The sequence below is a fragment of the Austrofundulus limnaeus genome, unplaced genomic scaffold (genome assembly GCF_001266775.1).
Source record: "Austrofundulus limnaeus strain Quisiro unplaced genomic scaffold, Austrofundulus_limnaeus-1.0 Scaffold17, whole genome shotgun sequence".
NCBI lineage: Eukaryota > Metazoa > Chordata > Actinopteri > Cyprinodontiformes > Rivulidae > Austrofundulus > Austrofundulus limnaeus.
Genome location: NW_013952419.1, coordinates 1,848,950 through 1,865,278, shown reverse-complemented (window position 1 = coordinate 1,865,278; position 16,329 = coordinate 1,848,950). Strand labels below are relative to the sequence as shown.

The following is a 16,329-nucleotide window of genomic DNA, read 5'->3' as shown; positions in this document are numbered from 1 at the left end:
CCAGTGTAACTGTTTGGGCTGTCTTGGCTGATCCAAATCACTGTGAAGGTGTTATACTGCCATCTGGTGGTGGTGAGCTGACATAAAAAGTTAATACTGGTTTGAACAAAATGAAATGAGGGATAAACATTTGAAGTTTGGACACAGTATTATCTCTGATCAACAAACTAATTGTTGTTTAAGTATTTAAAAGCGAGGGAACGTGGACATTGATGGGCATTAATAATCCCTGTAACTAAGCCAGATTTATCCATGTTGGTCATTTTTATCCATAGCCTACGGCAGATATATGTTGAGGAAAAACAAAAATACATAAAAACTACACTCTAACAAATGCATGCGACTAAGATAAAATATACATGTAAAACTAAGCAAAATTAAAAAARGATGATGTAAAACTACTTTAGGCTTTATTGTTATTATTTTGGAGAAAAGCAAAGTCACGTGATCAGTCAGCTGACTCGCGTTGCTTCTCATGTGAACAGCAACAACGGGACCAGTCGGGTCAGAGCGGAAGTTGCGCTGCAAAACAACAAGCAGGTGAGTAATTTCCTCTCCTGAAGCGTTAAAACACCTCGTAGGTCTTGCAGAACTTCCCTTTAACACCTATATATTTTTGTTTTCTTGACACCTATATTATATATATTATTGTTTTCTTGACACCTGTATATATATTTGTTTTCTTGCTTGGTTTCTCTTCTGTCTTTTGCAGTCGCGGACAGCAGACAGTTCTCTGAGGAAACCTGCCGTCGAGACACGATGACCCCCAAATTGTGGCCCACTTTGGGGTTGATGACCTGCACTTTGTTCCTGGTGTTGCCGCTGTTCGGATCGTGTGAACCGGGCCAGCCGTCGGCCCGGACCCGAACCGTGTTCGTGGAGCAGATCGATCGTTTTGGACTCGGTTTCAACTGGAAGAATCTGTCCTGCCCTGTGTGCAAAGTTCTCTTCACCATTCTTGATATCGCCCTCCTGGTAACGTTAAAACACTTGAGTGTCTTGTGCTAGTGGGACGTTTAGTTTCAGAGTAATTATTTAATTTCAGGAAAATCCACATTGCTGAGTGATACAGAGTTGTTTTAGAGTTGTCCAACTCATTTTTAAAGGTCTAAAAATGTGTAAACAAATGTCTAACACGTGAGAAAGCCTGAGTGACAGCTCAGAAACAAACAGTGTAAGGTCAGATTGGTCAATTTAGTCAACTTTTCAATTCAAATTCAGTTCAAAAATACTTTATTGATCCCAGAGGGAAATTAGGTTTTAGATTAGGTTTTTTTTTAAATGCTCTGAAAGTTGCTACCTCTGTTTCTACACTTGTGCCCCTTTTGTAACGACAGCACAGTAGAGCGAAATTAAAAACAAATCATACATTTTAGTTTGCTTGTCTTTACTGTTGCTTTCAGTCGACTTCTCTTTCCGTAGGAACAAGGCACTTCTCCATATTTGTTACAGGGTTATTGCAGTTTATCAGTAAATGTGAGATACTGTTTCCTCCCCCAGCTAAAAAAAAAGGCCCATTGTTTGTAGATCAGAAGTACTTTCGACATATAATCAGGGTGAACTGTCAAGTGATGTGAAACTTTGGGTACATTTGCTCAATTATTGACATCATTTGGTGCAATGCATTTTCTTGTCTGATCCTTTTTCTGCCTTTTTTTTTTACATCAGAATGATGCAAATGAAGAGCGAGTGGCGTACGCGGTGAGCGAGGCGTGCATCCGTCTCCATCTGGCCGACGAGACGGTGTGTCGGAAAATCATCGAGCTCTTCAGGGACGACTTCATCAGGGTCCTGCAGGAGTCCCTGCTGTGGCCCAGTGAAGCGTGCGCGTTGCTGGTGGGCCCCTCCTGCGGCAAGTTTGACATTTACGCGCCGTGGAACATCACTTTGCCAAATGTTCCCAAACCCCCCGTTACGCCACCCTCTCCTCCTAAACCTGGGTCTCCACAGAGCAGAGTCCTTTTTCTCACAGACATCCACTGGGACAAGGTGAGCGTGTGCTGCTGAGAAAAGACAAAGCACAACTGCTGGTACATGGTTTAAAATGAGCAAATCTGGTTTTATATACTTGTAATATACTTGTTTTTGTAGTGCTGCGGGCTTAGCGTCATAGTTTCATGTTTATAGTAAACAACTTGCATACAAAGACACGGAGTTCAGCCTGTAAATCTATGCACTAWACAAACACGAGCTTAAAGTTACTGATTTACTCAGTGGAATTGTAGCAACAAACTTGTTTTGACTAACAGGTCCCCAGGGTCTTTGTACTTTTTGGTCATTTGTTTTTTTCTATTTTAAAAACAGATATTAAAAAAACATTCTATTTTCATTTTATACTGCAAAAAAACCTTGTTTTATTTTTCTCAAACTGGACGTTAACACCGTCCTTAGCTGACCATTTAAGGTGGAGCTAGTTAAATAACTTTTTAATAATTGGCTKCTGCCTGTAAATAAATAAACGCTAGCTAACTACTTCAGCATTTCTTTAAATAACTGTAGGCTGTGTAGGATGATACGCTTATAGAAATATAAGGGTTCCCACACCTCTCATAACAAGGTTATGAGGAAATTATTTACCAAGGAATTTCTTATTTTTCGTCAATATCTTGTAGGGCTGCAACGATTAATCGATGACTAATCGATTATTAAAATAATCGATAACTAATTTAATAATCGATTGATCATTTTCTTTTTTTTTGTTCTTTACTTTGTTCTTCTCTCCAAACTGCTTTGACACCTTCCACTGCCACATCTGCCTTTCTGTCCTTGACACACATGCGCAGTAGTGGTAACTGGGGTAGGCCATGGACGTCACAAGACATTATACAGACAGGCTCTGGTATCATGGCTACCTGACAACAGAGCTCAAAATGTGGGATCATTTTAAGAAAATGAAAGAGAAACCTGTGCAATATCTGCAGAGCAGAACGTGCCTTCTACAGCAATTATTTTTAGTTAGCACATAGCTAAAATCTAACCATGGTTATATAATAGCAGCTGCATTCTGGCACGATAAGCCCTATGTTTTATATTCAATTAACATATGATCCGATTAGTTGACTAATCGAAAAAAATAATCGGTGATAATTGATTATAAAAATAATCGTTTGAGGCAGCCCTAATATCTTGGCTGTGCAAAGTGAATCAAAACACACAATGAGTGAGCCAACCCGATGCTTTCAATTGGATCCATAAACAATATGCGATCGTTTTTTTTTTACATAAATTAAACAAATCATGAGTTAACAACGTAATTGTGGGTAATCAGCTTCCTATAACAAGTTTAGAATCAACAAAGATATGAATTCGCGTCCGAAGTCAATCAATATCAACTCAAWACTTAGAATAGAACAGTAAAACTTCAGTTCTGCTGTTAAATAAACCAAACATTTACTGGCACATTAARCTTAGATTCTGGCAAGGCAAATTGTAACGAAAGGAGGAAAAGTAAGATCAGTATTTCTACTTGTSTTCACAGTAAAAATAAAAACAGTGATTTGCATAAAAATACAATTCTCTGTGATTCGTTTTAAACCATAATAAATCTTTGAGGCACAATAAGAGAACAGAAGTTGTTCTACTTTTTTCATGTGACAGGCATTATCTTTGATTTAACAAATGCATAAACATTCTTAGTTAAATGAYAAATGAATCACGAACAATGGAGATTATTCTKTCCRTTATCTGATTAAGAGGAAGAGTGGTTCTCTTCCACGGTTAGAATGACCTGTCTTTGGCATAAATAGAGCTCAGAGCGGAACAGAGTTTCTGTCTTCTTTCCAGGCCTGCTTTAGAGGCAGAAAACCTTGTTTTCTCACCCCTACAGCTGAGTTTTTTTATTAATATAGCTAATTTATATTAAAAATATATATACCGGTACTTTAAATAGTCTAACAGGATGAATAAACAGATTTTAGTTTGACATTTCTTTAGTGTCAGCTGATGTTTTGTTTATTACTGACTGCTTTAGGCCTAAGCCTTTCTCCAAGAGGTTCATAGTGAGGAACTTGAAGCTGCAGCAGGTTCCACWGGACAGTGTTGAGTTTCCTTGATAACAGTGTTAAACTTCTGGTTTGAGAAAATAAAAAGATGAACCATTTTTCCTGTTTTTAGAACCTAAAAATAAAATAATCATCTGTTTTTAAAAGGAAAAAACGAACGACCAAAACGTTCACGGACCGAGCGGCTCTGGTTCTGACTGTTTTGGAAGGAATTCTACATTTTTTGTAAAGACGTCTCTGTCGACAGGAGTATCAGTCCGGCAGCGCCGCCGACTGCAAGGAACCTCTGTGCTGTCGCAACAACTCGGGCGTCTCCAGATGGAGGCGAAGGAAAGCTGGATACTGGGGAACCTACAGCAAGTGTGACCTTCCTCTGCGCACCGTGGAGAACCTTCTAGAAAACGTCGCCAGAGCTGGACCTTGGGACTGGGTCTACTGGACCGGAGACATCCCAGCGCACAATGTTTGGTCTCAAACCAGGACAGAGCAGCTAACAGAGCTTACGGTCATCTCCAGGCTCATCCACAAGTAATGCTTAACTTATCCACTACACTTGGATTAAACTGATTGTAGCTTTCATCTGATACTCATCCTTTTTAATGTAGAATTAATCCAGAGACTGTTATTGAGTCTTACTTTTTTTCCCTACCTAGACACCTTGGACCCAATGTGACTGTTTTCCCTGCAATAGGAAACCATGAAAGTACACCAGTGAACAGCTTCCCGCCACCTTTTGTTCATGGCAACAAGTCGTCTTCCTGGCTTTATGAGAAAATGGCAGAGGARTGGTCACCCTGGTTATCGGAGCAGGCTTTAAAGACTTTGAGGTTTATCAAATTACTTTTATCATTATTCTTTCCATATTTATCATGAAATTAAGGTAATTTAGGACATCTTCTGGCTGGGGACTCCTCCCCCTTGCAAACCCACAAACCCGGTGTGATGTAGCGTAGCTGTGGGGAAAGAAATCGTGTTTGACCAGAGATTGAACAAACATTTCTCTGGWCCTAACAGCTTTTTCTTTAATCTAGACAGACCTACTAGCCAATCAGAAGTCGTTTGGGGGCKGGACTTGGATCTCAGCAAAAACTTTGATTCATTCTGTGTTCCTTTTACATCGTATTCCCGGAGCTGGTAAATGGTAGTGATGTCATTTCCCAACAAACCATATGAAACTGCATTCCAGTTATCCGAAGGGCAAATGCATTGTTGCCGCTAACCTAGCTACAACACTGCTACAATATAAACAATGACAAAAAGAGAGCTCTACTATGTATTTCATCCAAGTAAACATTGATTTTAACACGTACAGTATTGCAAAGAAAACACTACTTGTGCGAGTGATTAAATATGCACAAAAAATTAAGAAAGATAATTAACAGTATAAGTTACGGAGTTAACTTTCTAAAGCTGCGAGTAGCCGCCATCTTGAAATCGAAACTGAGGGCAGTTTCATTTCTTCCACTAAATCAGTGGAATATTACCACTGGAGGGGGCGTTACCACTTCTCAGGACTACTGGAACGCAGCATTAGTATCAGCAGATTTGATAGGTGCTGAAAATAAAATAATGTTTGTTAGAGCACTTTTGAAAAAGGACTGGAGACAATATCAAAGCTGGCAGGCTTTTAAAACATCTGTTAGAGAGGACGAACCAGTAAAAGGATGTTCACCGATTCTTCCACCACCTGAGAGAGACGAGGCGCAGCTGCACAGGTGGATGCTAAAATTAGCTGGGCGGGAGCTGACGGGAGGAGCAGGGGAGAAGGGAGGTGCAGGCAAGGGGAGACAAGCGTAATGCCTTTTTTTTAACAGTGACCCAGGCAACGGCAACCAACAGGTGCGTGTGTACTGGGAGAAAACGAGACAGGTGATGTGCAAAAATTTGATTGGCCGCCGTGGGAGCACAGCCTGACTCGGTATAATTGGTTGTTTATGTTGCTTTAGTTCTTGGAATTAATCAATATTAGCAATAAAAAAAAACATGATCTTTCCTCCAGCTTTCTGAGGCCCCCCCGTCGCTCCCTGGTGACCCCCACTCATATGGAAAAGTTCTTGGTTGGTTGCACAGTTCAAGTTAAGTTTGTGGAACGGTCTGGAAGATGAGGTTAAAAATGCCAGATCTTTGTATATATTAAAGAGAATGATAAAATCTAGTATTCTGAAGAAATACGGAGAAGCATAAGTGAATTCATGAAAATTGTTGTTTTGAGTTGGTTTTTTAAATTTTGAACATATTTTGGGTTTTAAAAAGGGGCAGATACAGTATTATAAGATTTATTCTTCTTCTGCTGCCTTTCATTTTATTTGATTTTATTTTGATTGCGGTTTTTTTTTTTGTTATTTGCTGTGTAWATAATTGTTATAAATAAAATGAATAAATTTCGAAAAAAAAAAAAGTTCAATGGACACGCCAGAACCAGCACTCACTTAGAGAGTACCGTGATCTTCTGAGCTCAGAACTGAGTGATACTGAAACTCTTAACATGGTCATTTTTGTTTCCAAGTTTCTGACGTCATCGTTCAGGTCAGACCGTTGTGTGGGTAACAAGTTATGAGAAAATTGTCAAACAGTGGGTTTTGTCTTCGCGGCAGAGCAGCGACGTTTGCTGCAGTTTTGCTTTGAAGTTCACGTCTGACCACGGTGGGAACAACTGAAGTGGTGACACTTCTCAGAATATTGCACCTTACACGGAAGGCTTGAAGCGTTAATGGCTGACTCTGTTTCAGAGCCTTTTTTTGTGTGTGTGTGTGTGGTGGTTTTAGATATGCCGGATTCTACACGATGGTGATTCAGCCTGGTCTGAGGGTGGTCTCTCTCAACATGAACTTCTGTGCTCGGGAAAACTTCTGGCTGATGGTGAACTCAACTGACCCGGCTAACCAGCTGCAGTGGCTGGTCCATGTTCTCCAGACCAGTGAGGATAAAGGAGAGAAGGTCAGTTTAAAAGCTCAGGTTTTGCCACAGTCATGTGCTTCTCCTTGTTAGATGTGGATAATGGCTTTGTGGCTTTCACTTCAGTCGCATTTGCAATAAAGTTGGTTTTATTAGAGCTATAATCTACTTTATTGTGGTGTCATTAGTTTTTATTTGTTTTTTAGGTACATATTATTGGTCACATCCCACCTGGTTTGTGTCTCGGCAGCTGGAGTTGGAACTACTATCACATTGTCAACAGGTACCTGCAGTGGTCATTTAGGTTAAAAGTTTATGTCAAAATGCTTCCTGTGTATGTAAATAAGCATTTTAAATTACATGGTTGACTTATTCCTCTGTTTTCACTTCCTTATGTTTTGTGTCTGAATTGGAAAAGCTTACAAAATAAGACTTTGTTGTATTTCCAGGTATGAAAGTACAATTGCTGGGCAGTTTTTTGGACATACGCACCTGGATGAATTTCAGATGTTTTACGATGAGGAAACCATGACTCGGCCATTAGGAGTGGCCTTCATTGCCCCAAGTGTCACCACTTTTGTTAATCTTAACCCAGGTGAGTCCATAAACCATCTCCATGATCTCCTGTTAACTTGTATATTTATTATACCTACTGTMTAACTATAATACAACTTTTCAGGCTACCGTGTTTACTACCTTGATGGGAATTACCAAGGCAGCTCTCGGCTAGTGCTCGACCACGAAACCTATGTGCTCAACCTCACAGAGGCCAACCACAGTCCAGGGTTCCCAGGAAGTCCAGAAAAGAACCCCAAATGGACGTTGCTGTACCGTGCCACCGAGACCTACGGTCTTTCCACTCTGTTCCCCTCGGATYACGACRAGCTGTTGCGAACCTTTCTGAGCAACGATCRCGTGTTCCAGAAGTTCTGGTACCTCAGACACAAAGGACACGAGTCKGGGCCTTGCATAGAGTCGTGCAAAACCGAGGTGCTGTGCTTTCTGCGAAGTGGACGTTACGATGAGCTGCAGCAGTGCGACCRCCTCAACGGGTTTGGAGGAAGCCTGGTCCGGGCGGCTTTAAAAACTCTTTGTTGAATTACGTTAAGTTTGGACCGGYGGGCTGTTTGGGAGGGAGGGCGGTAAGATTACCAAAAATGAGCCACGAGACATTTTATTGCTGCAAGTTCATCAAGAATTGCACATAAGTAACCAAAACTGTTACAGGTAATGTAGATTTTGGAAATCCAGTCCAAGATGTTTTAAGTTCTGCTTTAGTCAGTATTTTTTCAGCCGGTAATATTTAGAAACAGGCTTTGAGGTTGGCCGTCTGCAATGCCAATTATGTAACGACAGCAAGTTCTCAAGCCTCGGCTGTTTACTTGAAATGCACAGAATGGTAGGCATTACTGTAGGTGGGTTTCAAGGCCATCAGGATTTTAGCTGGTAGGACTTCAATGAGTGCCTTTTCTCAGGGATTGGGTAAACATGTCAAACATTAACCACAATCTTTGTACTTTAAAGATGCTTTTAATTGCTTTTCTTAAGAATTGTACTTTTCCTCAAATCTTTTCTTGTAAATTGTAACAATGAAAGGTTTGCAACGAAACTGAGGAAAGAATATTGTAGCGGTGTCAGGGTTTAAGGTTTTAAAGATAGTGATTTCAAGTAGGCCAGTTTATAAAATAAATTTGAAAGCATGTTTTTTGTTCCCCCCCAGATTTCTGTACGCACTTTTGTGGAGAAATGCTTTATCACTCAGACGCCTAACATGTTCTTTTTCTGTTTGTCTGTTTGCACTTTAATTTTGTTTTTGATTAAAAAGAGTACCGTAAGTCTAATTATGTAATTAGTCAGTATAGAAAGGTTTTCCAATTTGTAATGTAACATGCTATAAACAAGCCATAATTTAAGAAATTGTGTGACTTATGAAATAAAAAGATAAATTTTTTCAAGGTTTTTGTTTTGATGGTAAAGCAMGTTAGCTTGGTTAGTTTTTATTTTTTGTTTTCTAGTAACAGCAATCACTAAATGCATTTCTAAATTTATAACAAGAATTTCATTCACTGGAGAACATTAAAGGGTGGTTTAATAGGAAGTTTTCCAACATTTCTTATACATTTCATGTGTCAAGTGCCAAAAAGAAATTCTCCAGTAAACAGCATCTTAGAGGTGGATCCTGCTGCACTAAAGATCATAACTTTTAGGTATAAAGGTGCATGCAGTTTGTCTTGTTTTTGTTCTTCTWAAACGTGCTTTTATTCAGAATCTGAGAAGAACATGGTGACACCAAAATCCTCTTTGTACAGGTTCCAAGTTTTGGGTTTGTGTGGGTTGTCCAGCTCCTCCCTGGGCAAGAACAGCCTGAGGARGGCACAAAGGAGGAAAATAAGTCAAAAGTGTTTCAAGACCAACGTAAGTATTTGGATTTTTAGATCAAAAGARAAACACACTTATTATTTTCTATGAATGATGTATTGAACCAGAAGTAGAAAGGAACATCTTCATATCCTTTTGGAAGACCCTGATGAGAAATAAATAAATAAAATGAGTAAACAAGATTTTACAATATAGTCTAGTTAAAAATATAAAAGGCAACTTACAGCACTTGATTCGAACATAACCTTCACATCTCCCTGAACCGTGGGGCCGTTGTGCAGGCTGATAACAGCTGCATTGTTGCCAGCATCAGGAAATACCTTTAAAAAATAAGTAAAAATCCAACTGAAAACAGGTTACCTGCTTAATAAACTTGTTTTATTGTATAATGAATGCGAGACTCACAGAGCAGTTCTCCTGTTTGGCGCACACGCACTGAAACACCAGCTCCTTCTTTACAATTATTTTCACCTTCAGATCACTGCCATCACCTTTCCCCACACCTGGGGGGGCACAAATCAATGCACAGACTGGGGCTTTCTGCTGGTGTAGCTGTGATCAGAGGGGTCTGCTGGGTTACCTGCTATAGAGTGGATGCGGATGCTTTTGCACCTGAGGCTTTTAGGYGGAGGCAGCTGTCGGTTGTACTGAATTTTCATGGTTTCGTAGTACCCCACGTACCGGCTCTGTGGGTCACAGAGACAGAATAAATTATTCTAATTAGTGTTTAAAATACAGCATACATTTAAGGCCTTGGACTCTTTCTGATTCTGCTGCAACACAAGATGTTCAATAACAAATTTAAATACAGTAAATGTATTATAATACTGCTCGGTGTAAAACGTCAGCTCTATTCTGGAAAATATTCCACTAAGGCAGAAACACGTTAATAAAAGGAAAGTGCACTGCGTGGTTTGGTCGTCTAATGATTTAATAAAGTTGCAAATATGCAGAGATTGAGTGACAACCGGACAGAAAGGAATCAGCAGCTCTGTCAAGTTACCACTGCTCAGCCACAGACAGGAAATGCATATAAATAACTTCCCGGCGTGGTCCGTAAGAACAAATAAGAGCRTGCCAAATACTAGAAAGATATTGAAYGGCCAATGAAAGTAATTACTTACTTAATACATGCAATGTGAAATGAGCACAAGGTTGTGGACAACAGAAAACCATGAGAACAGATTATACAAATGTGGCAGTAATCAGAGAGAGATACAGAACAGAACATGTCAAGGTAATGTCAACTTAGCAGTTAGGTAGGATTATATAATATATTTCCACCACAAACTCAAACAAGTGTCAAATTATTCTGAGCAGTTTCACATCTTTTAGCACAAAGTCAAATTCTTTTTAAACCGCTGCACCCTGCCTGACACAGGGAGATGCATGTTAGACTTTAGTGTCTAATTAAAAACCACAGTTTTACCTGAGAAGGAGTCTCCACTCCCTGAAACTTGGAACTCTGACTTTTGTCCGTCCTCCTCTCACCAAAATACTCCAGACTGTCCTGGTATGTAAACAGAAATAAACACAGTAGCAGCCTTGTAATAAAATACCTGACTAATTTATTAACCCCGGCCTGGAGAAAGCACAAACGTTGAGCGTACCTGTGCACTTTCAAACTGGTCGCTGTCAATGAGCCACGTGCACACCATTGTCCCTGTGCGTCCTGTGAAGAGCAGCACTAGGATCAGCATTTGGTAGAAGATACCCAGACGCAGTGAGGTACCAAAACCAAATCTTTGACGTCACCTTTTCCTCCTTTACAGTGAATAGCGATAATGTTTTTAGGATCCGCAGACATCCAGTCCCTCACACTTGCTGTGTATTTCAGCATGTCCCTGAGAAAATCCAGAACAGACTAATAACTAAAGAATYAGCGTTCCTGCAAAAATACAGTATGAATACTTAATGCTGAAAGAGTTTTGCTGAATAGCTGAAACTAGCTGAAAAAATACATTTTAAAAAAAGTAGCTGAAATCAGCACAATCAGAAAGCAAATTATCCAAGGTGAATTTAGCTGAAAATAATCTTCATTAGCTAAAACACAGAAAACAGCTATAATCAGAAAGAAACATAAAAAGCTTAAAATAGCAGAAAGACACACAAAAAAGTTTAAATTAACCAAAGACTAGTAGAAAAAGGTCAGAATAGCTAAAAAAAAAAAGCTAAAATCAGCAAAATAGAAGTTGAAAGAAGCTGAAATAAGCACAAGGAGACAAATAAAAGCAGAACTAAAATAAAAAAGGTAAAAAGTTCAGTAAAGACTTATGAACATTTTTGATATTTTTTAAGGATGTTGAAAACAGCACCATTCATTTTCTAAGAAAAACATGTCAGAAAAAAAAGTATAAATTGCTAAAGACACCAAAAGTTATAGCTAGAATGTCCTAAAGGAGCTGAACATTTTAAAATATAAAAGGTTGAAATAGCACATAAATTGCAGAATATGTGCCAAAAAACATACAAAAGAAAAAAAAGATCTTAAACTGTCAAGTTATGSTACAACCAATAATACTGCTTTCTGATGGATCCTCTTTTTTTGGTTTAAAGAAAAGTTTGTGTAGCCTGGAAACATCATTTAAAAACATGGTGGGAAGATGGCTCTAAAAACACAACCAAGCAAGGTGAAACAAATAATTAAAGACAGGTTTCTTACTCCAAAGACGGGACGTTGTGGTCATCAATGAACACCCGTTCAACCCTGTAGTGGAAGAACTTTGGGTCGTAGCCTTTCTCACCTAGAAACAGGTAAATAGTTAAGTTATGCAAGGGGGAAAAAAGCAGGGCAGACAAAAAGCYAACTTACTGCAGAGGTTGTAAACTTTGTAGTGCTCTCCGTGTTTAGTGTCTAGAAACCTTGCAACCTCCTGAAAAAAAAAAAAACAGAAGAGGTTATCGTTCACTGGGCACTTGATTCATCACAAGGGCTGCGTGCTTGACTACTTCTCAAGAAAAGTGATGGCGGAAGATGAATGCATGATGGGATAAAACTCCCCAAAAATCGTGCACACCTGTTCACTCCTACTTACCCTGATTGGATTCCTATAGAAGGCCTGCTTCCCAGAGGACGGGAAAGACATGGCAATGACACGGTCTGGAGAGGTGGGAACAGATGCAAACACATTTTCGAATTGTTAATAAAATATTTTATTTTTAATTGTAAAGAACATTTGATATTTTTGTAAGACAGATTAATAAAAATGACTCAGTTCAAAGTATCCAAAACAAAAACATCTCACACCTACCTGTGACGTAAGTGAGATCAAGGTCAAATCCATCTTTTTGATAACGCCTCTTGTTCTCAGATATCTAATGGGGGAAAACTTCCAGTTATACTTTGATGTTAAACCAAATGAGACTTAAACTTGTCTGTCATTAACTTGTTTCGATCACCTCCTGACGAACCTACCATCCTCCTGGTGACTTTCTCCAGCTCTTTCTTCTGAGATGCCAGCCTGAAAATCCTCACAAAGATGATTATTCTCAAAAAGCGCAGGAAGGTCACGACCCTGGCAACGACAGAATGAAAAAACACAAATAAGAACCAACTTCTCCTACCAGGGGATGCACAAAAACCTAACATTTTGACTGGCAAGTTAGTAAAAAGGTGGGAGTCTTGAGTAAAAGGACCAACCTAGGAATGAGGCTGGCACCGGACATGTCACTGAAGGTGTAGATCATGGTGACCACCAGTGTGATAACAACAACAACGGCGTCCACAATGTTCAACTTGGAGCTGAAGTACACTTTGAAACTAAAACAGGCCAAGAAAAGATAAGTAAAACATAAATAAAATATCACCTTCCCCTGTTCACGAAATGTATATCGTAGATGCAGTGGCGGAGCCAGACTTTTCTCAGGGGTGGCCAGACGGGGACCATTACTCACGAAGGGGTGGCCAGRAATATTACATCATTTTTACTTGAAAGTTTGTTGCAGATCTTTGTTTTTTGGTCATTCCCTTATGTCCTTATACAGGCAGTGATTATAAACATGGGTGTCACAACCATTTTAAAAGTGTGGGGACACACTGTTGTCTGGGGGTCCTCCCCCAGAAAATTTTGAACAAAATTGATGCCATTTCCTGCATTCTGGTGCATTTTACAAGGTTGTTTAACATACATAAATAAACACTTGATTTAATAATTATTCTTCATTAAACTAGTTCCATCATACTGTTTTAAACTCACTGTTACAGCTGAGATAAGTTTTAATTAATGTGTCACATTTTATCATATCTAATGACTTTAGGGGTGCCTTTTACTTTTGTATAGTTTATTGATTTATTTTTAATTTTAACACATCATTGTGCCAAATAATGATGACCTTCAACTGCATGTTTAAAACTAATATTAATAACTTTACCCAATGAACAGGTGCAATATTGATAAGGACCAACAGTGAATTTAAAGGGGCATTTAACTTTTTCTTTAGCGATAGGTCTACTCCCAACCAAAAAGGGGCAGAGCATCATGCAGCCTTCAAAACATAAAATTACACTGTGTTATGGTGACAAAAAAACAAAACAAAAACATTTATTACCACAAGTCAGATTACATAGACATTTTATACAAAGAAAACAATCACTTCTTTGTCACTTCTTTGAGCTTGGTGATGTTTCAAACTGTTAAACACTGCCACCAACTGTTAAGGAGGATTATTACACCCCTAAAGGTTGTTTCAATGTGGAAGGGGTGTCTACAGCAGGATGGCCAATGGGGTGGCCAAAGATGCGTCTGTGGCCATGGCCACCCCTGGCCACCCCTGGCTCCGCCCCTGCGTAGATGACTGTTTAGAAAACGGACAGGGTTTACGGAGTGACCCTGTCCTTGCATTCCAAAGTAACAGTGGAACACATGGTATTCATTTCCTGTAGTGCTTCCTCTTCATGATTTCCTGTTCAACATCTAATCTCACCAACATTCTGCTGACCAAGGAGCTTGGAAATGTTTGCATCACTCCTCAGAGCAACTCCAGCTCGCACACGCACAGTGACAACTGACGACAAATTATTTACGCAACTGTTACAAAAGTAGGATTTATGTCGATTCATGAGAGTGCGCTGTTCTTTCTGGAATCCAAAAAGCCTTTTACACTGGTGTGGTRGAGAGCGTCCGGACCACCTTTACAGTGTGGAACAACAGCTGTACTAGAGACCCATCGGGCGCAGCTTACCATCCTTCAGGGACGTTTACATCACCAGGTGCTGGGCTAGAGCCACATGCGTCCTTCATGACTCCTCCCATCCTGCACCTGCACTTTTCTCCCCAGGCAAAAAATACAAAACAAATCCAGACAGCTAAACTGCAATTTACCATCCAATCTGTGATCTGCTGCTTCTGATGTCTGCCTATTTCACTCAATTTATTTATTATAGTCCTTTTTCATGAATACATACTCAAWTGTCTAATATATTACTTTTTGTGTTACATCATCTTGGGTCTTGGGTAACTGTTTTTCATTTTTATCCATAATGGTGTGAATGGAAATAATCTGAGTCTGAGGCTGAAAGGAGGAGAAGTTGAGGAGGTAACACTGAACACAGTRCGGAGCTTGACAGGTTCATTTGAATCGTTTAAAGCAAAGATCAAAACAACTAAAAGCAGATGCTGAAACCTGCAAACTCACCCTTCCACATAGACCCGTAGCAGAACRTCAGCGAGGAAGAAGAAGGAGATGGTGAGGGACACGGCTTCTAAAGCGTTGCCAACGTCTCTGCTTTTGTTTGACAGCGAGAAGTCCACAATCACGAGCACAAAGTCTACAATGATCAGCACCACACCGAACACACTGGAGGAACAGACACAAAGTAAGGTTCATATGGTGCTCGTCGAGGAAAGGAAACGTTTCAAGTAAGAGAGACTCACCGAAACCCAAAGGACATGACAAACGGAGATATCGTTTTACGAATGTTGCTGTGAGAAGGAACAGGTGTCATGATTTACCTCCTAACCTCTTAAGTCCAAAATGTTAGATATAATGAACTTACTGGTACAYTGTATCCGGCACAGTTTTCTCCTCCTTTCCATCATCAATCTCTACTTTTGCATCTTCCATCTTTGCAACGTTTCTGTGAGAAAGATTAGACAGAGAGAGATAAATGCATTCTGTGTTTTTATTTTTATTTTATTTTTTTAAAAGGGAGGGGGAAATAGTTGAATGTTTTCTTCAAAAAGATTTTAAAAAATGCTTCTCACCCATTTACTCCTGAGTCTGAGCCTGGATTAAAGTACACAGACATTATAACTGAGCTTTTCTGGCTTTATTCTGGACTTCCTGAAAACTGGACGGACAAATAAATAAAGAAATAAATTAAATAAATAAATAAATGWACTTTTTAGATATTTGGCGTGTAAAACAAAACGAGTTTCTGCCTCGCATTCACTCACGAGTTCAAAAAGGAAAGTATTGCTTTTAAGTCGGCTATTTACCCTTTATGCAAACCACAGCTGCAGAAAATACAAAGCACAAGATTTCAAAGCATTAATGGAAACACAAACAAACATACCTGAGTGTATCTGTTGGACTAATTAAGCRCACAAACCCCCGTTAGGACTCATTGGAGAAATCTTTACGACAGCTCGTCTTGTGACTTCTTGGGAGGACGGAGAAAAAGGTTCAAAGGTTAACCGGGTAACTATCCTCCCCACTCACTAACTCTCATCTTTTTTTTCTTCTTTTTTTTTTTTGCAAACGTTGTAGTTTTCGGACTTCCTGGACTTGGGTGGAAACGCTCAGCTCTTCTGGTTAATCATCTTTCCTCTTCTTCCTCGTCCTCCTGTTTTCAGTCAGCTGTCAGTCTAAAAAAAAAAAAAAAGAAGCACCGAACCGAGCCTGCAGAAACCTCTTCCTGGCCTGCTTTACAAAGCTGGAGGTTTCAAAGTAAAATAGACCGACAGGGTTCAGCCCCCTCCTCCTGCTCCTCCTCCTCCTCCTCTGTCTCAAATCTGGTTCTAATTAGGTGACTGTGTGCATTCCTTGAAAAAAAAAAAAGAGGCATTACGTGTCAGGAGACGTCATTGTTTTTGTTTTCTGCTTATGTTTGTTC

General features: G+C 39.6%; 2 protein-coding genes across 4 annotated transcripts; one reads left to right on the top strand and one right to left on the bottom strand.

Moving 5' to 3' along the window:
• The first annotated feature begins 464 nt into the window (after positions 1-464).
• On the top strand, positions 465-8,847 carry smpd1 (sphingomyelin phosphodiesterase 1). The gene is made up of 9 exons (XM_014003227.1): positions 465-540; positions 713-975; positions 1,669-1,989; positions 4,249-4,529; positions 4,655-4,828; positions 6,767-6,938; positions 7,103-7,179; positions 7,346-7,491; positions 7,576-8,847. The coding sequence occupies exons 2-9, from the start codon at positions 760-762 to the stop codon at positions 7,992-7,994; spliced, it is 1,806 nt and encodes a 601-aa protein (XP_013858681.1). The 5' UTR covers positions 465-540; positions 713-759; the 3' UTR covers positions 7,995-8,847.
• Positions 8,848-8,967: 120 nt separating this feature from the next.
• tpte (transmembrane phosphatase with tensin homology) lies at positions 8,968-16,203 on the bottom strand. Of its 3 annotated transcripts, none has more exons than XM_014003229.1 (19): positions 15,790-16,203; positions 15,479-15,564; positions 15,271-15,351; positions 15,149-15,196; positions 14,910-15,071; positions 12,916-13,035; positions 12,691-12,790; positions 12,527-12,590; positions 12,311-12,375; positions 12,088-12,148; positions 11,938-12,019; positions 11,031-11,119; positions 10,886-10,947; positions 10,705-10,785; positions 9,856-9,961; positions 9,681-9,778; positions 9,500-9,595; positions 9,350-9,420; positions 8,968-9,260 (listed from the first exon to the last, which is right to left on the bottom strand). In XM_014003229.1, the coding sequence occupies exons 2-19, from the start codon at positions 15,520-15,522 to the stop codon at positions 9,155-9,157; spliced, it is 1,536 nt and encodes a 511-aa protein (XP_013858683.1). In that variant the 5' UTR covers positions 15,523-15,564; positions 15,790-16,203; the 3' UTR covers positions 8,968-9,154. The 3 variants fall into 3 exon arrangements, with proteins under 3 accessions (XP_013858683.1, XP_013858684.1, XP_013858685.1); XM_014003230.1 differs by lacking the exon at positions 15,790-16,203 and adding an exon at positions 15,671-15,726; XM_014003231.1 differs by lacking the exon at positions 15,479-15,564.
• Positions 16,204-16,329: the final 126 nt, after the last annotated feature.